This window comes from Prosopis cineraria, unplaced genomic scaffold, assembly GCF_029017545.1.
Source record: "Prosopis cineraria cultivar Desert tree isolate PC_DT_omini unplaced genomic scaffold, ASM2901754v1 PC1491, whole genome shotgun sequence".
NCBI lineage: Eukaryota > Viridiplantae > Streptophyta > Magnoliopsida > Fabales > Fabaceae > Prosopis > Prosopis cineraria.
The window spans coordinates 1-23,511 of record NW_026556816.1 but is presented as its reverse complement, the minus strand read 5'-3'; the positions used below and the strand labels follow the sequence as shown (position 1 = coordinate 23,511).

At 33.6% G+C, this 23,511-nt stretch overlaps 2 protein-coding genes across 5 annotated transcripts; one reads left to right on the top strand and one right to left on the bottom strand.

Annotated features, from left to right (window-relative positions):
- Window positions 1–8,191: 8,191 nt before the first annotated feature.
- Window positions 8,192–9,183, bottom strand: LOC129300229 (protein PAM68, chloroplastic-like). The gene is made up of 2 exons (XM_054938779.1): window positions 8,971–9,183; window positions 8,192–8,857 (listed from the first exon to the last, which is right to left on the bottom strand). Exons 1-2 carry the CDS (start codon window positions 9,016–9,018, stop codon window positions 8,294–8,296), a joined length of 612 nt encoding a protein of 203 aa, XP_054794754.1. The 5' UTR covers window positions 9,019–9,183; the 3' UTR covers window positions 8,192–8,293.
- Window positions 9,184–12,233: 3,050 nt separating this feature from the next.
- On the top strand, window positions 12,234–20,899 carry LOC129300228 (cadmium-induced protein AS8-like). Of its 4 annotated transcripts, none has more exons than XM_054938777.1 (4): window positions 12,234–12,384; window positions 12,595–13,335; window positions 13,708–13,983; window positions 20,754–20,899. In XM_054938777.1, exons 2-4 carry the CDS (start codon window positions 13,101–13,103, stop codon window positions 20,765–20,767), a joined length of 525 nt encoding a protein of 174 aa, XP_054794752.1. In that variant the 5' UTR covers window positions 12,234–12,384; window positions 12,595–13,100; the 3' UTR covers window positions 20,768–20,899. The 4 variants fall into 4 exon arrangements, with proteins under 4 accessions (XP_054794752.1, XP_054794753.1, XP_054794749.1 ...); XM_054938778.1 differs by lacking the exon at window positions 20,754–20,899 and adding an exon at window positions 20,377–20,609 and having other exon boundaries at window positions 13,708–13,836; XM_054938774.1 differs by lacking the exon at window positions 20,754–20,899 and adding an exon at window positions 20,377–20,609.
- Window positions 20,900–23,511: the final 2,612 nt, after the last annotated feature.

Genomic DNA, 23,511 nt, shown 5'->3' with positions numbered 1-23,511 from the left:
TTTTAGAAAGAAAAGAAGAGTGTTGAAATTTTTGGAGATATTATTATTATTATTATCATTATTATTATTATTATTATTTGCAAAATGAGAAGACTGCTTTGCTTTAAAAACGATAGGTAAAAGTTGGCATACAGTGTGGGAGGGAGTGGTATTGTTCATTCTAGAATGAATCTTGAACCATAATCAAGAAAGATTACAAATAGCTCAAGTCTAACATGAACAATTTTCTTTTATCATTTACCACGTTCATACAATTAGGTAGAGTAAATTAAAGATATAGTGTAATATAAAATCATTCTGTGCCCTATCGAATAGCCAACAAATGGACACAATTGGACACAAGCGTTAACTTCTCTACATATAAAGTTTAAACCAATATTTCAACCCTAATAGAAAAACATTCTATCTTGATTAATAATATCTCTAACAGGTTGGTGGGTGATATCATTTTTAATAACTAGATTAATCATCTTTGTATAATTTGTGTAGATTTAAATATTATGAAGATTCCTCTTCCAGTATAACTAGAGGCTAAAAACAATAACAATCACTTCAATAATAGTAGAATGATAGTTATTCATATTAGCGTTAAATCCACATACCTAGTGAACATTATAGTCTCTCACCACTCCTCCACACTTACCAACACCTTCTTTGCAAGATTCATCCACATTGAGCATCACTTCATTGCAAACTAGTCTTACCCAAACCTCATAAAGCCTCACTTCATTACGACCTCATCAGAAAAAACGTGCTTACATCTTGAACACCAAATTCCTCAACAAGTGTAACCAAAAAGAACATCGCAAGGAACCTGTCTGGTCATTTCTAAAGTTCCAATGAAGTCATCAATCCTCTCTGATGAGGCTTTTGAAAGTATCCCAACAGTTTGGATTCACAAAACAGGTCCGCCTCGATCTCTTCCGCATATTGGCAATCTCGCAGCAAATTGAGTGCTTCTTCCTTCCTTCGCACCCTAGAGGACAGAGATCGAATGTAGCTAATCCTCGTCCTTCACGAACCTCAGTTGTATGGATCTTGTTTTTTTTTTTTTTTTGAGAGTAGCCATAATACTGGCCAAAAAAAAAAACAGAGAGTAGCCACAGTAGAACTTTAGGGCCTGTTTGGAAACCTGTTTTGGGAACAATTTTCTATTCTCCAGAACAAAAGAACAAAAAAATCTGTTTGGTAACGTGTTTTCAAAAAGTGTTTTGGAGAACAAAAAAATAAAATATTATTCTGGAGAATAAAAAAATAAAAATAACTTTTAAGTATTCTGTAATTATTGTTTTGGAGAACAAGAGGGAATGAGAAAAACACTTATTTTCATTATTTTTTTTATTCTCAGAACATGTTCTATAGAACACCAGTTTTTAAAATAATAAAATAAAAATAATTTCAAACATACCCTTAATCTTTTCTAGTCTTGTCCACCTTCACAGCTTACTCCAAATTGGATTGCTCGACCAATTAATACTTGCTTGCAAGGAAAGAATAAGCATAATGAACTCAAAAATTATTGTTGTTAGATTGTTTCTAGATAAATTATGAACTTTTTAAAATTACATGAAATTTAAAAAATATATATTAATATTATACTGAATAAAAATGTTATATTTTAAAGCCATATATTGACATTTTGCAAAGACTAAAGCTCAAAATCTCCGGTAAAGCGTGTTGGTGATCAGACCATATATGTGTTAACTTTATTGATGTTGTACTTTTCAAGCCAACAAACGTAAGTTGTGAAACATTATGCTATAATATAATAATGAGTTTGAAAAGTGACACTAAAGTTGTCATTCAGGCGAGGCAAAGCAACTAGATCTCTGAGAATGTGTCCTCAAGTCTCTTCTTTTCTCCTCTTTCTCTATTTTCCATGCTTTTTTAGGGTACTTTGGTTTCTCTTTTCCATGGCCTTGTTTCATATTAAAAACAAAAACACAATACTGCTATTTATTACCATCCCAGTCCCCAATGTGAAAAGAAGAGACATCAGGGGGGTGCAATGTCCAAACCCACCATTCAAAGTTCTGATTTTGAAAACCTAACCATCCGTACATCTTTGCCATGTAAGAATATTACTCTTGTCCTGTTCTATTCATAAGGAGAAAAAAAAAATTAATCTTATTTATAAAATATTTATCAATTTTTAATATTTTTTATATATTTACTCTTATTAAATATTTTAAATAAAAATATTAATAATAAAATTTTAGAATATTTATTGAAGGCACAGGTAAAAATTTGTTAAATTTTAAAATAAAATTAATAAAATTTAAGATTTTTCTTGATTCTAATAAAACATGTTGGAAGTAATTTATAAATAGAATTAGAAGTAATACTTTCAGCAATCCATAAGAGCCAAGTCTTATTAATTATTTATACTTTGTATTTGTATTAAAATCTTTCTTCCTCAATTAAATAAATCTTTTTGAATTTAAACTACACATAAACATGGTGGTAAAAACTATATTCTCTCCGTTTAAAAATATAAATCATTTTTTTAAAAAATATAAGGTATTTTTAATCTTTTAATGTGTAATTATTATTTTTTTAAAATACTCTATTAATGAATGACTTTATATTTATTGTAAGGTGTTTAATAAAAGTAAATATGAAAAGATATGGTTAGTTTGAAAATAGATAACTACTTTATTGAGGTGAGATTTTATTAAAAATATATTATATTTTTGAATGGAGGAAGTATATAAAAAATGTGCATTTTATAAATCCTGTTTATATTTTAATTAACTTTAATTTACTTGTTTTATTAAGTTGGATGAGCCATGAATATAGGTGTATTTGATGTGATGGGCGAATGTTTAAGTAAAAAAATAAAATTAAACTAAAAATACGTTTTGAAATAAAACATGTGTTGTTAATATTAAACATATTGGCGTACAGTTCATAAAAAATCGTACAATTCATAAACATTATTAATATTAATATTAATACGTGTAATCTATAAAAAATCGTACAATTCATGACTATTGACAACTCATTTCTCATGCTCTATGTGGAATCTAAATCTATTTTGAATAGAATTTAATGGATGCAACGTGTAATTTACTGTGGAAATTATTTAAAAAATTGAGGCATAAGTGTGTTTGGTCACATGAGCGTTGGGAGTTTAAACCAGGAAATATTGTTGTTATGCTAGTGTCCTTATGTCTAGGTCTTATTTGTGTGGTCCCTCCAACAGGGTAACCCAAAGCAAAGGCAAAGTTGGAAGGATTTGCTTACCCTCAAGGGAACACCCTATCATTATCACCTAAACCATCTTTATCACACACCGTCTCATATTTAAATTTCACCTCAAGTTTGTGGAGATTGGTACTATTTCATAGAAAGGGAATTGGCATTTATATTTATTTGGATAATAGTGCCAATAGCATTAAAATTGTTAAAATACTTTTTAATCTATCTAGTGAATTTTTTTTTCTCGGTAAGTAGATTACGAAATATTTCATTGAATAGAAAAGCAGTAAAATAGTATTTCATTTTAATTGCGTTAACAACGCTTTATTCGTAACATATTCCTGATTTTTATTCAAAAAAGAGTGATTTCTCGCAAGCAATATACTCCTTTTATTTAAAAATATAAAATATTTTTTGAAAGGCTAGATATTTAAAAGTATTAACGTATTTTTTAATATTTTAAGACATAATTAAGAAAGAATTTCAAATAATGATTAGGGATGTAATGTAATTGTTAGTAAGTCCCAAAAAGTTTTAAAATTTCAATTAAATCTGGAGGAATAAAAGTAAAAATAATTTTAAATATAAAGAGACTAAAATACTTTTTACTTATTATGCAGAATCACTAGTTGTTAATTTCTTATTTTACTTGTTAATTTACTAATATAAGTTGTAAATTACATGAGTTAACATATTAATAATTATATTAAGCTTGACATCAGTTATTCAATTATAAGCAGCAACATCAATTGTTAAATTGCTAACCTTATTTGTTAATTTACTAACATTAGTTATGAATTACTGACAGATCTTGTAATTTACAACTTATGTTGATAAATTAATAAATAAATTTAGCAAATTAACAACTAATGTTAATGCTTGTTTGACAAATGGATGTAATTTATAAGTGATATTGATAAATTAATAAGTGAAGTAAAAAAATTAATAACGTAACTAGTTATTTTGCATAACAAACAAGTGAAGGGCACTTTAATCTTTTTACAGTTAAAATTATTTTTACTTTTATTTCGTGAATTAAACAAGAATTTTAAATTTTTTTTGGAACCTATTAGTAATCATGTCACATTCTTTATTCTTATTTAAAGTTCTCCCTATAATAAATGTGCTTTTATCAAAAGAGCTTGTAATAAATAAGTCATTTTATATTTATTTTAAAAAGAAATACTTTATTAAAGAAGATTAAATATAAAAAGATGGTATTAATTTAAAAATAATTAATTAATTTATTAAAAAATAAAATTTAATTAAAAATAAAGAAGGGAGTATATATTAATGCTATTTTTGGGCACCAAAGAAATGGCACCACTGGTGATTATCGAGATCAGAAAACACGTCATGGTTTTATCGTGCAGGGGGATGGGGGGAGGGCCCATCACAGTGTGCCACGTGGAATGTGTGCTTCGAGTGATTTTCTATTGTGACCTTGCATCCAAAAATAAAAATAGCATTGGCAAAAAAGTTAATTGGCGATTTAAGGGTGTCTAATTCTATTACCATTTCCATAGAACTAGGAGATCAAAGCTTGAATTTCGATGGCCACGGGAATAAAATGATGAGCAAAACAGGACATGGGTGTGGGACCGGAATAGTTCTCAACCAGAAGAGAAGCCTGGTCCAACCAACTATTGGAATAGACTTCCATTTCTTTCCATGTAGTCACATTCCCTCAGACCAAATGGGCACTCTCTAATTTCATTCCTATCTCACAGCTCATACAAGTAATTATAACTTATATGCTTTGTAACTGTAATTTGTTAGTATAATCTATATAATCGATAAACTTTTACTAAAATTATATTGATGCTTTTTTAATTTTTATTTATCATTGGCATGTGTGTGTGTGTGTTTTTTTTTTAATTGCACTTCGTGTACTGACATGTATAATTTGGCAGTTTGTTGAGCATTGAAATGACATGGATTGCACATTGGTGATATTTTATGATAAATTATATTTATTTTAAACATGGATAACACATCACTATAAAGTATAAACAAGTTATTCGAACGCACGGTTCAAAATCTAACATTTTTCCAAATACAAGTTACACTATTTATAGGGGATTAACGTATTCAATCCTCTATAAATTTTTTATTGAGTAATCAATCTTTAGAATTATGATGAACTTTGGCAAACGTTCTTGGAGATGATATGTTATTGATATGACAATAATATTTAATAATAATATAGACTTTAATTAAAGTTGACCACAACCGTATTTTAGAGGAATTGATTTTTAATTAAAAAAATTAAAGATACTGACTCGAGCTGACCACGATTATGAGAATCAGTATTATATTTTAGCATCGGTGTAACGCATAATTCATGTCTTATCTTTAAAAAGTTTTAATCTAGAAGAATTAAAGTACTCGATTTTGGCAACTTAAATTTTGATGATGACGAGTTACAAGAAAAGAAAGGCGAAGGGGAGACAAAATAAAGCCGTGGCCTTGGCTCGGGGTTAGGAAGGAGAATTGACGGGGAAATGGAAATTAAATGAAATGTGGATAACACGAATATTCAGTTTGTTTTGATTCTTCGTGATCAGGATAGGAATCTCAATAAAGAGTAAAGGGAAAAATACATAAATAAAAAGTAAAAAAAAAAAGAAAAAAGAAAAGAAGAAGAGCATGTACCTGAACAGCTTTCAACAAAGAAGAAAACATGCAATATGCATGCACCTTTTTTAACCCCTTGAGTAAACCGTGCACTGGGACTGTGTAAAAGTCTTTTAGTCTTGTCTGATCCAGTCCAACTCGAGATGGTTTCAGTCTTGTTCGATTTGTACAGTCACTAGTCTTTCAGAACCAAAAAGATTAAAAAAACCAGACTATTTTTTCGGGTTAGATTGGACAAGAGGCCAGGCATCCGGACCATTTGGTCCAATCCAGTCCTATTAATTTTTTTTATTATAATTATAATTAATTTATTTTTGACAAATGTTTAAAGTGTAATTGATGCTAAGGAGATGATTGTATAAAGATTTATTAAGTTTGTTTCTAAATTATTATTGTAATATAGTGTTGTTAAATTTTGTTGAGTATTGTTTTTGTTAAAGTTATAAATTTAAATAATTTAGACTATAACAGAAATATTTTTTTTCTTATTGTTAGAAATTATTATAGATTTATTATTATTATAAGTGTTTTTACTATCTTAATTGAGTTTATTATGTTGGAATGGATTATTGCCTCTCATAGAATAAAAAGAAGGAAAAAAAGCTAAGTGAGTACTGGACTGACAGGACCAGTCTCTCAGTCCTATGGACCAAGTCCGATCCTGTTAATCTTCGGGTTATCACTGGACAAGACTGGACTACGGGTTGCCTAACCCAATCTTTTTCATGAAAGAGACCGGACTTCGGGTTAGGGTGAAGTCCAGTGACGTCCTGTCTTTTGTGCAGCCCTACCGTGCACTATAAATACTTTTGTTAGCAAAATATATATATATATATATATATATCATTTTCGCTAATTTTTTAAAAACATTTTTAATTTTAGATTAATATTATTTCTCTGAAATTTGTAATTAAAAATTTGAAATTTAAAAATATTTAATTTTTAAGATAAGTAAAGCCTTACTTTGGTGTTTTAGTAAATGATTACGGATTGAGTTTGGAATTATTATCCAAGTGATGAGCACAAAAATTTGGACCAGACACATTAAGGTTAGACGGTTTAAGTTTAATTTGATTTTATTTATAATATTTTAAATAATTTTTATTTAAATAGACATATAATTTAAAATAAAACAATCATCAACTGCAAATTTATGAAAAAAGAATATATTATTTAAAAATTATAAATTTTAAATTCATATCATTTAAATTGGATTTGAACAATCTAAATCTCACCATGGCGGTGATGCGCCGTGAGTGCCCAAATCCATCCGGTGCTTTGAAATTTAAAAAAATAAATAATCAATTACATCAACAAAAGCTGACAAAAAATTATAAAAGTTTAACACAACCACTAAATTAAAAAATTGAAAGTTTAAAACATAAATTAAATTATAGGGAATATGTACCGAGAACAAATACACACATTGAATTAATAGAGGGTAATGAGGTCACAAATTTAAAAATATAGATTGGAATATAAGATAATGTTTTATCAAGTATATATAAGTAAAAATTGATACATTTTCAACATAATTATATATATATATATATATATATAACTATAAACCTTCTTTCTTCTATTGGGGATTCTCTTTGTAGGGACGAAATTTAAACCGTCAATGTACCAAAGCCCTTTAAATAAAAGAAATTGAGTTGGGTGCAATTGGAAGGTTAAAGCAAATTGGTTGATCTGCAAAGCGATGTTCGGAGATGCTCATGATTTATTTGGGTCATATCCACTTTTACAGGTGGCGGAAAGCGACATTGAACACCATTCATGTATGCCCAACATCATCCATCTAATCAAGGTTTAGGTGTAAAGATTGTACTTCTTCTCCCTTTTTTTCGGTGGCAAAAGGAAATCGAAGTACAAAAGGCCCAGGCCCGAGATACAAAACAAGTCCAGCCTTATGCCACACTTTTTTTTCCCCTTGCTTTTAATACAATTATTTGTTATTTTAATTAGATTGTTGGATTTAAATATTTTCGGGTCTAATTAAGATTATTTATTATAATATTTTCCCCACTATCCACAAGGTTCCAATCCTCAATCTTGTTCAAAAAAGATCATTCGTTTACATGCTGTATTAAATTTTCTTTTATTTAACTATCACTTCTTTTTTTATAAATAGACGAGGAGATAACATTTTACACGCCTTCCACTTTAAAGCATCAAACTCCTAGAATTTACTTATTTGCAACTGGATAGAAGATAATTTGACTTAACCGAGTATAGAGGAGAAACTGTTATTGGGTCTGAGCAGTCTCTCTTTTCATCCATTAAATCTTTTTTCTATATTTCTCTGTATTATTAGTATCCAACTCCCCAATGCCATGGAACGAAACTGAAGTAATGGTAAAACTAAAACATGCTGCTTCTTCCTGGAAGTAGATTACATTAATCAAACATGAGCAAAAAAGGCACATGAGGGAAAGACAAGAACAAGGCTAGTTTACTTTCCCTTGGCATTAGATCCACCCCAAATGGATTGCCAAAACACAGGCCAATTCTTCTGGGCCTCAGTCCAGCCCAAAAGTGAGCCTTCCCTGAGTGGGTCCCAGCTGGAGGACACAATCCCATAGCTCACTCCCAACAGTGCGGACCCGAAGAAGAAGAAGGACACAATGAAGGGCACCCAAGTGGGCACATCAATCTTCAGCCCAACCTTGAGGTAGTAGAAGAATGGGAAGAACATTAGCCCTATTGCCAGAGGAATCCCAACTGAGAATCCCATCCTGCTTATCATCCTGTTGGTCACTACTTCAGGTATCACACCTCGCTCTCTCGCCAATTCTTCCTCTTCCTCTTCCTCCTCATCTTCTTCTTCGTCGTCGTCGTCGTCGTCGGATTCTCTTTTCAGCTTGTTCTTCTTCTTGCTCTTCTCCGGCGAAGGTCCGAATCCTTTCGGACTCCTCAACGTAGCGCATATCGGTGCAAGGCGTGAGAATCGGGAAGATTCTGGCATTTGAATCGGGAATTGAGGCTTCACTGTGATTTCAAATTGATTGATAACTTCCTGGAGAGAATCACAGACAGGATTGAACGATCGAAACAAAACCTAATTCCTGAATTTAGGAATAAAACCGGAAATGAAAGTTCAAAAAAAAAAAAACCGTCCGAAACGGAAACCTTGTGAAGTAAGTATGGATTGGAAAATGCTGATGCAGATGCGGCCATAGGCTTGTGTTGGGGGCGTTGTCAGGCAAAGACGAAGGGAAGAAAAGACATGAGAGGAGAAGCTGTGTTGAAATGCTACTCAGCACGCAAGGATGGAGATGGAGTTCGCGCTCCACACAGATTACCAAACGGATAAGGTTATGATATGGGTCCTGGATTCCCTCTAGGATGCATCCCCCGCCTTGAAACGTCGACGTCTGCTGTTTTAACACTACACAAAAAGTTTCTCTTTAATAATCTGGTAAATGTTAACGGTATCTGAAATTGGAGTATGACGAGAAATTAGACTGCCATTTTTTAAGGCAAAATTTAACTTTAGGGATACAGTTTTTAATGGAAATAACAGTTTAATTTAATTTCTATAATTGCTGGACTAAAAAAAATTATAAAAACTGAGTATTATATGGTTAAAATTTTAAAAAATAAATCAATAATTATAAAAAATATAAAAATTAAAAGTCATGTTTTCTTTTAACCAAAAAAAATAAAATTCAACTAAATTAAAATTTCTATTTTACTAACACAAGGAAATGCTTTATCAACGAAATTAGTGGAAGAGGTTATTTTTCATGATGTGATAAATTAATATTTAAATTTTTATTAAGATAAGTACTTATATTTAATATTTAACTATACCTCGAACATAATTATTTTTTATAAAAAATTACATGTGAGCACTACAAAAATGTGAGAACATGCTTTCACGGTTAAAAAAAAGGTAAGGGTGTTTTGGCTCACAAAGAATCAAAGTTTGTTATAGCCTCACACTTGATTTAGTTGAAGCAAACTAGAGCCTTTTGTCTTAGTGTCTTTCTATGTGTGAAACCCTTTCAAATCATGCTTGAATTGGCCTTTAAAAAGCATTCAATGCTAAGCACAAAAAGAGTAGCTTTTTTTAATATTTTTCATTTTCACACGTTTTCAACAACCATGATCATTTATTTGAGTGTTGTTAATGATTTTAACAACCTTAAATTATATATAAGGCTTTATTTAAATGAGTAGATAATATATTTATTAAGTATTAAGTGATTTGCATTCAATTTTTACTAATATTTTCATCAACTTTATGAAAAAACTTTCAAAAATTTATAAGCTTTCATTGTTACATATTACTTGCTAATAAATTTCTCATATTATTTTTTATAAATAGGTAGGAATGTTCATGAGACAAAATGAGACTATGACATTCCTATTTTGTGTTTAATCTAAAAAAATAATTGAGCTTGATTTTTTTATCTTTGTATTATCTTGTTAAGATTTGGAATGTAATCAGGACATCCTAATAAAGCAAATGTGAGAGAGAAACTTTGATAATAACATTTATTAAAATGTTAGATTACACAACTTTTTAAGTAAAACTAAAATAACAAGAGTAAATAAATTACAATAATTTAAGTTCAATTATCAAGTTACATTAATTATAATTACAAGTCCACAAATAAGACAACCAATAATAGGCATAAACTCATGTGAGGAAGATGCAATCGTGGGTGGCAAATAATCTAACCTTGTACATTAAGGAAGTGATGAGATTTTATAGAATTGATTTACGCCATCATCTATTATTTGAATAGTAGATAATTTGGTTTCAGCCAACATCATCAATTGTTAGCGAAGAATGCTATGACAATTAACCAATAATAAAGGGAAAAAGACGCAGCTAGATAAGCATTGCATAACGTTGAGCTTTGCAGGAATATATCTTCACTATTATAGATTTCATGAACCACGTATATATTTGGAGAGAGAAGAGACAATGTTTGAGTCGGCGATGAAAATTGAAGAGTGAAGGCTGGACGAGCGAATCATACACTAAACCTAAATGAAAAAACATATATGCATTATATAAGGGATGGAACGATGCATCCTGAGGATGATCCCTAGTCTTGTTGCCTTTTTTTACTTCATTTCGTAAAGTGATGTCCTAATTTTTTTTTACGGCCCACGATAAATTCGTCCCTACATGACCGGGATAGACATAGACAACCAATATGGGTACAACCTCAAATATCTCTATAAATAGGTACAAATGTAGTAATTAATTATAGCATGTGTTTGGTTTTCTGTCGATCAAACATTAATTTATCAGTTATCACAAAAAGAAAATTAATTCATTAAATGTTCATTTAGCAAAAATTAATTTAATAAAAGTTAACTATTGCAATAAAATTTGTCTTTGAATACATTTTTTAAAATTAATTTAATAAATTGAAAGTTGTTTGAATTATGTATGATGAAAAATTTTGAATATATAATTACTAAATGAACATTACTTTTTATGATTTATAATTTATATCATACAAAAACTTCATATTAGAAATGTTTAAAAAATATATGTAATAAAAATTTTAAACAATATAAAATTCAATATGTTAAATAATAAGGATAAAAATTCAAAAATTGATATACTGGATAAAAATTTTATAAATAGTCAATATGCATTAATATTAAAAATTAATTAAAAAATAATCAGGGGTAGCATGATAATATAAAAAAATATATACATATTTTAACTCTCTTATTAATACCCCAATTTCAAATGCACATTTCAAAAATTACTCCAAATTTCATTCATTAAATATACTTTCATCCACCTTCTTAAAGCACTTTTGAATCGTGATTTCATAAAAAAAATCTAAAAAGTTGCAAAAATATTTTTTGAAAGCTTAAAGTAAGTTACCTAAATGTAAATTAACCATTTTTTTTAAAATCAATAATATTAAAGAAATGAATTAATCAATTTTCATTTGTACAGAAAATGCCGATGCAAGGCCACACATGTCTGATTGAAGCTTCGACTTTAAAGAATGACCAGGGAATTATAGAGGCTTAGAGCCACGAAAATCGTGAGGACCAGAATATATGACAATTTGCTAAAAACAAAAATTGAAATCCCATTTCTGTTGATGGTGTTATTCTATTGGGTTAAAGGAAAAACTGCATTTTCTCCTTTTTCCCCCTCAATATTTTATTTTTTATTAATTAATAAATTCTTATCAACGTTTTCATCAAGGGCAAGTTGATATTACTCTACATTGTCATTTTGAAATGAAATATATATAATTTAATTTGTACATTTAAAATTAAATAAATAATGAATTATCCAACTCATTCTCTCTACAAATTGCATCTGCGATCTTGTTAATTAAATATGCTTTTCTCTGTCCCAAAAAAAAAATACTTCAAAAGTTGCGTGGGTGTGTTTGCGTCGTGTGTACACACGCATATTATATTTAATTTAAGCGTAATTTCTTTGTTGGAACGCCAAAATCCAAACGCCAAGAAATGCACTTCGAAGCTTTCTCTGCTCTTTGCGAATGAAGAGCCTGTTGTAGTGATTTCGTTTCAAAGCAGAATTTTATGGTAAATGCAACGCGATAGTCTTGATTATGGCTTTAGCTTCGTTCTCATTGTCTGCCTTCTTCACTGTTATCAAGTTGCTCTGTCTTCTAACTGTGTCATTATCGCCTGTGCAAAACCTCAAGATATCTTTCCTTTTGTTCTTCCAATCTTCGAGCTCTCTAATACAGCAACAAAAATAGTTACAGTTCTTAATGGTTTTTGTCATTTCAGATTCTTCAGCAGTATTTGAGTAGTTTCATTTGTCCAGCTGAAATTGTTGAACGTCAAAGGAGTACGAAGCTGGGCTGATTAAAGTTGTTAAAATGCTTCTGAGAAAAGGAAGCTAATGCCCAGAACACTATCGTTTATTAACTCGAGGAAGAGAAGATATCGTTAAATTTAAAATAATAGTTGATGATGATCCTATTTGCCTTTTATTTCTCCACCATGAGAATCTATTTCAATTTATTATTATGATGTGCTTTCATGTAGAACACATTGTTATACTTTCCTAGGAAACTAATGAAGTTGGCTGAAAGAAAATAAGTGGGTGGGACCGGGGGAACTGTGGAATAGAATCAAAATCTGTGAACTCTCTTCCCCTGATTGATCTATGTGTTAATTGACTTATCAAGTCCTTAGTTAAAGATCCTGAATTCTAGAGGTAAATTTTTCTATTTAGCTATGATGCAATTTCTTGATTATCTCTTTTTACAGGTCCTAAATTCCGTTGGATTATGAAAGGGTTGGTTGAAAGGTACAAAAGATGGAACCGGGTGCATCCAACTTATGGAGCTTTTTGGGGGATTGGCGTGGGCATAGGTTGTGGTATTGGTTGGGGTCCTGGTTTTGGCCCTGAAGCCATCGGCTATGTTGGAGCTGGTTGTGGCATTGGATTCGGTGTTGGATTCACTCTGGCTGGCCTAGGTATTGGTCTTCCAGTCAACTTTATCTTCCAAGTTCCTTATAACGGTAATAATTTATATTCTCAAACTACTGCACTAACGAAATTGTTCAAAACCTGTATTTTGCTTGATATGCACAAAGAAGTTGTATGGTTTATTGTTATCTTACATTTCCTGGCATCTTAGCTTTTGTGATGTTTCAGATGTAATTCAAAACAGTTCAATCCTATGTCTTTAATATCTTGGATGGCAACAAGCATGTTAGACACTAGACTACTATACTATGAATCACAAGCTTCTTGTATAATTCCTGACCTCTAATATACCAGGACAATAATAGTGTACCCTACAATTCCAACATGTCTTTTACACTAAAAATGTAATATTCCTAGTCTTTAACCCATTGGACCTTCCCCCCTCCCCTTTTTTTGGGATCCAGCTATTATGGCAACAAGAGGCTCTGCATTGAAGTTGGCACGGTCAAGTAGTCCTCTTTCAAAAAATCATTTTGCAGGAGATGGCTGGACTGGAATTGCACCTCATGTCTCCGAACTGCTTAGAGAAGCAAGTGAGAAATTCTCTAGCTTTAGGCAACAGCATTTATCAGTTAAGGGCACCGATCTTTTTGCAATGAAAAATAGCCTCCCATTACTTGCTACATCTGCTTGTGAAAGTTTTCGAGCATTGAATACTCAGTTTTTCAGCTTGCGCAGAGGTATCATTGACAATCATTTTTCTGTTTTGCATTGATTGACGAGTTTTGCTTCTATTATTTCGCTTTTATGGTTTCCCTTTCCTTTCCTTTTCTATTTTTCTTTTGTTGATCATTCTTATAACATTTCAGACTGAGACAAATAATTAACTTTTTTTCCTAGTCCAATATTTCCCTTTTGGCACAATGCTCATTTGTCCATTTTCAAGCTAGAGTAAATAAAATTACATCAATGCCGATCCTTGTTAAGAACTAAGGAAAGCAAATAAATTTATTAAATAAATTAGAGCAAGAATCTCACTCTAAAAATATTTAATAGCCAGAGTAGGAGAATCTCCAAGAGAAATCGTATTTTATTTTCTGAATGTCTAGCTATGATAGAAGCTAGTCCATTTATAATGCCGGAATTTGAGCAAAATAATCAATAAATAATAAGAAAATATCCCAACATATCTGGGACAATAACTGACTCAAACAGAAATTGACTCAAACAAACTAAACATGATCAAAAGTTGATCCATTTATTTAGCCAACTAAACTGAAAATGAATTAATTAAATAAAAAGCAACTTAATTCTGCAAAACTAACTCTAACTTCCTCCCCTTTCTTCTCTGATAAGTCAATGGTGGACATTGATGTTGACGCAGCATGCTATCAGTACCTCCTCCTGAAAAATAGACTTGTCCTCAAGTCGAAAAGTGGGAAATTGAATGGCTATTAAATCATAGTCTTCCCAGCTTGCATCTTCAAGAGGACGGTTATCCCATTGAATTAAAATTTCCAGAATACCTCCTAGTGTCCAGTATTGATTCAGTACCTTTGAGGGAGTGAGGAGGAGCTCCAGATTTGCAGAAAGAGGTAAAGGTGCTGGTGGTGAAGATGGTTGTTGCCCATGAGCAGGCTGAAGTAGGGAGACATGAAAAATAGGGTGCACCTTAGACTCAAGAGGCAAGTCAAGCTCATAAGCAACTGTTCCAATACGCCTCACAACTGTATAAGGTCCAAAAAATTAGGGGGACAATTTTTCATTCTTTCGTCTAGCTGAGGACTTTTGGCGATAAGGTTGAAGACGTAGAAAAACTGCATCCCCTGGTTGAAATTGAAGGTCCTGCATATGCTGATCTGCTTGTGCTTTCATCCTATCTTGTGCTTTCTTTAAGTTATCATGTAGTACTTTGAGCATGGCGTCATGTAGCTCCAGTTGCTCCTCTAAATCTGCAACTAATGTTTCTCCCTTAACATAAGGGCACAAAGGAGGAGGATCACGCCCATAAACCAATTTAAATGGAGTAGTGTTTGCTGAGGAGTGAAAGCTGGTATTAAATGAGAATTCAGCCTAACAGAGAAATTTACTCCATAATTTAGGTTGCTCACAACTGTATAAGGTCCAAAAAATCAGGGGGACAATTTTTCATTTTTACGTCTAGCTAAGGACTTTTGGCAATAAGGTTGAAGACGTAGAAAAACTGCATCCCCTGGTTGAAATTGAAGGTCCCGCCTATGCTGATCTGCTTGTGCTTTCATCCTATCTTGTGCTTTCTTTAAGTTATCACGTAGTACTTTGAGCATGGTGTCACGTAGCTCCAGTTGCTCCTCTAAATCTGCAACTAATGTTTCTCCCTTAACATAAGGGCACAAAGGAGGAAGATCACGCCCATAAACTGATTTAAATGGAGTAGTGTTTGCTAAGGAGTGAAAGCTGGTATTATATGAAAATTCAGCCCAACAGAGAAATTCACTCCATAATTTAGGTTGCTTATGAGCAAAGCATTGTAAATAGGTCTCCAAACAGCGATTTACTACCTCGATTTGGCCATTGGATTGTGGGTGATAAGCTGTACTCATGTTTAAGTGTGTCTGGCTCAAGCGAAAAAGTTCTTGCCAAAAAGCACTTAGAAAAATGGTGTCACGATCTGAAATGATTGATCAAGAATACCATACAACCGTACAATCTCTTGACAAAATAAACCAGCCACATTTTTTACAGAATAAGGATGTGACAAAGCAATGAAATGGTTGTATTTATTGAGCCGATCAACCACCACCAAGATAACATCAAAACCCCTAAACTTTGGGAGCCCTGTGATAAAGTCAAGAGATATGTCCTCCCAAATTCACTCCGGAATAGGGAGTAGGTTAAGGAGTCTAGCAGGAGCAAGAGTTTCATATTTATGTTGTTGACAAATTAAACATCTTTGTACAAAATGTTTAACATCTGTTTTCATACCTCGCCAATGCACACTTGATCCTAATCACTTCAAGGTCTTTAGGAACCCTCCATGACACTTGTTGGAGTCACATGTGCTTCTTCCAAAAATTTAGCTCGTAATTGAGCATCATTTGGAACCACAAGTCATCCCTTGAAATATAATATGCCTTCCACCAAGCTGTGATCTGGGTGAGATTGTGGATTTGTTTGTAATGCATCCACAATAGCTTTGGTTTCAGGGCCTATCATTAATGCTGTAGGGAGTTGCTGTAAGGCATCTGCTAAAGGGATGACAATCTGGAAAAAATCAGCATGTTGAGGCCTTCGTGATAGTGAATCAGCTGCTGTATTGTCCTTTCCTGCTTTGTATATGATGGTAAAATTGAAAGGAAGAAGCTTGAGCATCATTCGCTGCTGGGAATTGGTGAGGGTGTGTTGTTCCAAGAGGTACTTAAGGCTGCAGTGATAAGTTTGGACATAGAAATGATGACCAAGTAGGTAGTAGCGCCATTTTTGAATTGCAAGCACTAGAGCCAACAGCTCCCTATCATATGTGACTTATACCTGTTGGAAAAAGAGAATCCCTTGTTGAAATAAGATATTAGATGTCCTTCTTGAACGAGGATAGCACCAATACCCTCCATTGAAGCATCACACTGAATGGTGAAAGGAAGATGAAAGTTTGGTAGTTGCAACACTGGTGTGGTGGTCATTACTAATTTTAATGCCTCAAAAGCTTTTTGTGCCTGTTCAGACCAATAAAAAGAATTTTTCTTGGTTAGTTCAATCAAGGGTCTAGCGATAATACCATAGTTTTTGACAAAACGCCTGTAATAACCAGTGAGCCCTAGGAACCCATGGAGCTCTTTTACAGATTTGGGAGCGGGCCATTGCACTACTGCATTTATTTTCTCAGAATCCACTTCAACCCCTTGGGCAGAAACCATATGGCCCAAGTAGTTAATTTGAGTCTAGCCTAACGAGCATTTTTTTGCATTGGCAAAGAAGGATTGCTTTTGTAAAATCTGAAATACTGCGGTTAGATGCTATAAATGCTGTTGGGGCGAAGCGCTGTACACTAAGATGTCATCAAAAAATACCAACACGAATTTTTGTAAATAAGGCCTAAATAAGTCATTCATAATAGATTGAAAGGTAGCTGGTGCGTTAGTTAAACCAAATGGCATAACTAAAATTTCATAGTGGCCTGAGTGAGTGCGAAAAGCTGTTTTGTGTACATTCTTTGGTAGAACTCAAATTTGATGATATCCAAATTGTAAATCAATTTTTGAAAAGTAGCCAGCCCCATGCAACTCATCTAAGAGTTCATCAATATTGGGAATAGGGTACTTATCTGGTATGGTGATTTGATTAAGACGCCTGTAGTCAATGCAGAGGAGCCACAAACCATCCTTTTTACCAATGAGTAGCAAAGGACTGGCAAAAGGATTAGTGCTAGGTCGTATCAATCCATATTGTAGCAAGCTCTCAATTTGAGCTTCAATCTCATCCTTCTGGTAATGAGGGTAACGATATGGCCGTAGATTAGGAGGTGTAGCATTTGGGAATAGCTTGATGGCATGGTAATGATCTCGAGGTGGTGGCAGGCACCCTGGCTTAGAAAAAATATCAGCAAAATCATGAAAAATTCTGTCAGTATTCAAGTGTCCTGATGCATCCTTCTCATTTGATTCCTGAGTAAGAAGCATGCTATGGAGATGGACAGAAACATCATTGTTAGTAGGTAGGCCTTGCAGCTTATATTTCTTCCCATTTAGCTAAAAAAATCATAAACATTTTGTTCCAGTTAGCTTGCACAGTGTTCAGTGACGCCAACCATTTAATACCCAGTACCAAATCAGAACCACCCAAGGAGAAGGGAGAAAATCTTGCTGAATAGTTAAATCAGAAATTGTTACCTTAACCTTTGGGCAAACCTGATGGCATTTCACTCTACTACCATTACCAATTTGAACTCCAAAAGTTGGAATCGTCCGCACAGGGAGCTGCAATTCGGATACCACTGCGTCTGAGATGAAATTATGCGTGGAGTCGCTATCAACTAAAATCAGGACAGTGCAACCCTTGAGCGTGCCTTGAAGTTTCATTGTGGCTGCCGAATGCTGTCCTAGAATCGCATTAAATGAGATTTCAGCCCCCTCTGGCTCCATTTCTATCTCAGCTCCCTCGTGTAGGGGAGGTAGAATTTCTTCACCTTCTTCAGAAATTCCAGCAAAGAAAAAGAAGCATTGTAGCGATGCCCAGGTCGAAAAATAGCCCCACACTAGAAGCACAGACCCTTATCTCAGTGGTTTTGATGTTCCGCATCTTCGGGAGAGATTCTTGCAGCTGTTAAGGAGTTGTTAGGAGTAATTGAGGTCGAAGAAGCTGGTCGGGAGGGATACGCAGACGAAGCCAATGAAAGGGAGTCTCTGGAATTGCAGGAAATCACGTGCAAATTGGGACTGATTTGAGCGATTTTGGGAGTATGAGGTATTGGGCCTGGGCCCACGTGAATTTTGAGCCTTTTTCTCAAATTCCAGGGCCAAACTTGCAGCTTTAAACACTGTTCTAGGTTTCTGAATGCATGCATCAGCTGTTAATTCTTCCTTAAGGCCACCTAGAAAAATACCTAAGAGGCAGTGCTCTGGCCAGTTGCGAACTCGTGCTACCCGCCTAGTAAATTCTTGACGGTATTCCTGTACCGATCTAGTTTGCTTAATGGTCGCAAGGTGCTCATTCGGATTTTGATATTCAGGAGGCCCATAGTGCTCTTGTAATGTCTTGACCAGCTCATCCCAGTACAACAAGGTGTGTTCTAAATTTACCCATGAGAATAAATCCAACGCATCTCTTTCTAGACTCATTGAAGCAACATCAACTTTCAAATCTTTCGGTGTTTGATAATACCGAAAAAAATTTTCAGCCTTCAAAATCCATCCTCAGGGATCTCCTCCACTAAATTTAGAAATTCAATTTTTGTATAGGGTGGATGTGGGCCCCTTTGGTCATAGTCATCTTCACTATCATCTTCCCAGTGTGAGCGCCTATAGTGACTCTCCATGGTTCGCTTGCCTCTACTCGTTGCAGAAGCCTCAAGGGCCACTATCTTCTCTTTCAACAAATCAAGTGTCTCTAATTTAGAAGCGATTGCTGATAATGGGTCTTCTGAAAATGGATTGACTACAGATTCATTGCGTGGGGGGGTTATTGGAGGAAGTGGTGTTGGGATCGATGGTTTTTTTACTGGAGCATGTGGTCACCATGTTGATCGAACGTGGCTTGGATACCAAATTGTTAAGAACTAAGGAAAGCAAATAAAGCTATTAAATAAATTAGAGCAAGAATCTCACCCTAAAAATATTTAATAGCCAGAGTAGGAAAATCTCCAAGAGAAATCGTATTTTATTTTCTGAATGTCTAGCTATGATAGAAGCTAGTCCATTTATAATGCAGGAATTACGGCAAAATAATAAATAAATAATAAAAAAATATCCCACATATCTGGGACAATAACTGACTCAAACAAAAATTGACTTAAACAAACTAAACATGATCAAAAGTTGATCCACTTATTTAGCCAACTAAACTGAAAATGAATTAATTAAAAAAAGCAACTTAATTCTGCAAAACTGACTCTAACTTCATCCCCTTTCTTCTCTGATAAGTCAATAGTGGGCATTGACGTTGACGCAGCATGCTATCGCCCTTGAATGAAAATCTTCCATTCATGTAAATATTGAATTTATGGTTTGATGATGTAAAGAATATCCATTTCACGTTGCATATTTTTTCCCTTTATGTTAGTTCCAGCCACATGTAAAATTATGTATTTTAGACAAGCTTGAGGAAATTTTTTAGAAAAGATCCGGCCTTCAAATATTATCTGGTTTGTAATTGAAAATATTTAATTTACACTATCCTATCTTCTATTTTTTTAGTTGCTGATTTAATGGGACTAGAGATTTCCTTATTTTTCGATTCTATTCTCAGATTATATCATAATAAGAACCAGATGCAGTGCTAGTGCTCTGTTCTTTCCTCCATCTCTACTTATATTTTTTTCGCTTTCTTCATGGTATCAGAGCAAATTCTGATCCAACCATGATTCAATTTGGTCATGGCTGATTGTTGAAGGCCTTGAGAGTCAGAATTCCATGACTGGAACCTCATCTGCCACTATGCAGCACACCTTCTGCCAAGAGCCCCTTCCAACATCCAAAAAACCAGCTCTGGTTCTTATCACACCATACTACATAAATGGCCGTAACTACCTCCAGTGGTCATCAAGCCTGATATGGTCTGCTAGTGCCAGAGGCAAGGCAAATAAGCTTACTAGATCTGCTGCTCTGTCTAGTGTTGATGATGCTAAATATGCTACCTGCGAGGCTGAAACCAGCTTGGCACTATCTTGGTTGATCAATTCAATGACAATAGAGATTGGGAAGAATTTCTTGCTGTCTAAAATGCTCATGGTGCATGCACCAATAGAAAAGGCATCTTGTTCCTCAGTTAATAATAAAGCAATTCTATTTGGCATTGAGTGTTTTCTCCATGATTTCAGGCAAGGCAACCTAGATGTAACCCAATATTATAATGTACTACTAAGACAATGGCAAAAATGGGATCTTTACGAGATTCATCAATGGTACTGTGAAACTGATGCGCAATATTACAACACACTCAACGAAGAAAAGAGAGTGTATAAATTCTTGATTGGCCTCAACCCCATCTTTGAAGCAATAAGAAATCACATCATGAGTCTGGATCCGTTACCTACTCTTGAAGAGGTATTTTTCGTTGTTGTTAAAAGGGAAGAAAGTAGAAGAGACCCACACCCAATACTTCTACTGCTTATGCTGCCCCTGAATCATCAACATTGGTAGCAGAAGGTGCTCGTTCTGATGACTACAAATTGAAGAAAATCTGAGAGACCATGGTGTGAACATTGTCACACAGCAGAAGTATACTGGAAACTTCATGGGCAACCAGCAAACATAAAGGGTCAAGTTGTTGAAACAAAATTAATGGAGATGGATTCATGGTGAAATTGGAAGAAAAGCCTTGGCCTTAATCAAATTACTCAGCAAGTAGCACTTTGTGATGTTGCACAGAATGACTGGGAACCAACTCTAGCAAACATCAGGAAATGACATTGGTGTTGTTCTTGTTGCTCCTGCACAGGTAACCCATCACTAGCCTTAAACACCAAAGTCCGGAACAACAATACTTGGGTGGTTGATTTGGTGCCTTTGATCATATGACTAGTAAATCCTCTTGCCTTGAAATGTTCACTTCATGTATTATAAGTTGACAGTAAAACCGGCTGAGTGAGCACCTTCCAAAGGGTTTGGTTATGGGTACAGTTCAATGTCAGATACTTTAATTTTAAGAAATATTTTGTTTTTTTTAGGGTAACTTGCAATCTGTTTTCAATTAGTAAACTGAAAAAAGGACCCCAATTGGGTTACTAAGTTTTTCACTACTAATAGGTCGTCGTAAGTAGATTCTCACTATAAAGTACAACACAAATTGAAACATGAATCATAAACCACCATGAGGCCATACTAAGGATTTCCCTTAACTCAAAGGATTCGATTTTCTACATACTTTTACGTATTGCAGCCAAATTTAATACTGTCAAAGTTCTTCCTTTAGAGGCTAACCATAAATGGCCATTGCACCAATTTAATGCAAACAATTCCTTTTCCATTGGTGACTTGGAGGTAAGCTAGGAGAAACACAATAGGAACTACCTGCAAGCTGTGTTTCAAGAAGGGTAATCCTCTAGTTGATACTAAGATTTTAAACGCTAGTTGGAAAACTCATTGATTTGTTCCATATTAGAACTGACATTTGCTTTCCTATTTGTATCGTTAGCCAATAAATGAATAGACTTGTTGAAGAATGTGTGGAGAATTCTAAGATATCTCATGACGATACCGCAGTAAGTTCATATTCTTTAAGAAGGGAAATGAGAGAACTGTTGATGTGTACACGAATGATTGGGTTGGCTCTGCAAGAGAAAAAAGGTCTGCAATTGGGTACTATACTTAGGGAGATGTTTGAAGATTTGAATAGTGAGCTTGAATAATCAACATCCACCTTCCAAATTGACGGCGAGTGTTAGTTGTCATGAGAAGTATTCCATATTCCTTTACAGTATTCTAAAGTAATATTTGTTTATCTGGTTTATTTTCTTCTCTTTTATTTTTGCTGTGCCCTTGTATCATCCTATCACTAATTTTTTTTAAGTTGGGTTAGATACTGATTTGTTCACTTTTTTTCCCGATTTATTTTTGATTGTTGTCTCAGATATATCATAATAAAAACTGGATGCTGCACTAAGTGAACTGATCTTTCCCTTCTCTTTTTCTCTCTTTTCTCTCTTTTTCTTGCAAAATTTCAGCTGTTGCAGTGGTAAACAAAACTGAAACACATTTGCATTTTTTATCTGCTGGGAAGATGAAATAGTTATACAAAATTATGAGGTAGCTTTTCCATTCGACGTTTACATCTTGTGACAGTTTTCGATCTTATATGGATAGGGACCAGAAGGTCCTCATTGTTCGGTTCTTGAGGTACATATCTCTCTGTTTCCACCCTCTTGTGGGAGAAAATAAGATAATTCTCCAAAACAGTTACGTTTGAAAGCAAAATCGGAATCTGTATATTTCATAAGAAATTTTGCTGCCTGACTTTCTGAACTCCAGTTGGAAAAATTGAGACTTTGAAAAAATGCAAATGTAAATTTGCAAATGAAACATCGGATCCATTTTCGATTTCATCTTAAAATTTTCATATGTGGGAATTGGCATCATTGGAAATACTAAATTATACACTCAAACCCGAGTCTCTCTCTCTCTTCGTGTTAAAACATGGATAAATGGCTTTGATTGATGTTCTTGCCTTGACTCGATTGGAATTGAATTCCCGGTTAGTGTGAGGGTCGATGATCTCATTTTGGATATAAAAATGAAAATTGTTAGAAGAAAACACAAATGACAAATATACAAGTGGAAATTCTTTATTGGATTTTCATATATATTTTTTAAATGGCTTGGCACGACATGAAAGACGACGAACGAACGAACGAACGATGCCCTCCACTATACAAGAGCTGAGATCTACTGGATTCACTGCATCGTTACAAACTTGTCCAATAATCAATATTAATAATATGAAATACATAACGAGTCATATAATTCGTAAGCTGCAAATAATATAACCTATTAAGCAGGCATGGACCTTAAGTTGACGAAAAGAATTTTTGCAGACTGCAGAACATGAGCCAAAATTTATTTATTCGCCCACGGTCACAT

What these genes read in the sequence shown, in the direction of transcription:
- LOC129300229 (XM_054938779.1), bottom strand. Translation starts at nt 9,018, where the DNA reads ATGGCCGCATCTGCATCAGCATTTTCCAATCCATACTTACTTCACAAG. An exon ending in ATCCATACTTACTTCACAAG is followed by an intron (nt 8,858 to 8,970) that starts GTTTCCGTTTCG and finishes GATTCTCTCCAG; the next exon opens with GAAGTTATCAATCAATTTGA.
- LOC129300228 (XM_054938774.1), top strand. Translation starts at nt 13,101, where the DNA reads ATGAAAGGGTTGGTTGAAAGGTACAAAAGATGGAACCGGGTGCATCCA. An exon ending in CTTCCAAGTTCCTTATAACG is followed by an intron (nt 13,336 to 13,707) that starts GTAATAATTTAT and finishes TTTGGGATCCAG; the next exon opens with CTATTATGGCAACAAGAGGC. An exon ending in GTTTTTCAGCTTGCGCAGAG is followed by an intron (nt 13,984 to 20,376) that starts GTATCATTGACA and finishes GCCACTATGCAG; the next exon opens with CACACCTTCTGCCAAGAGCC.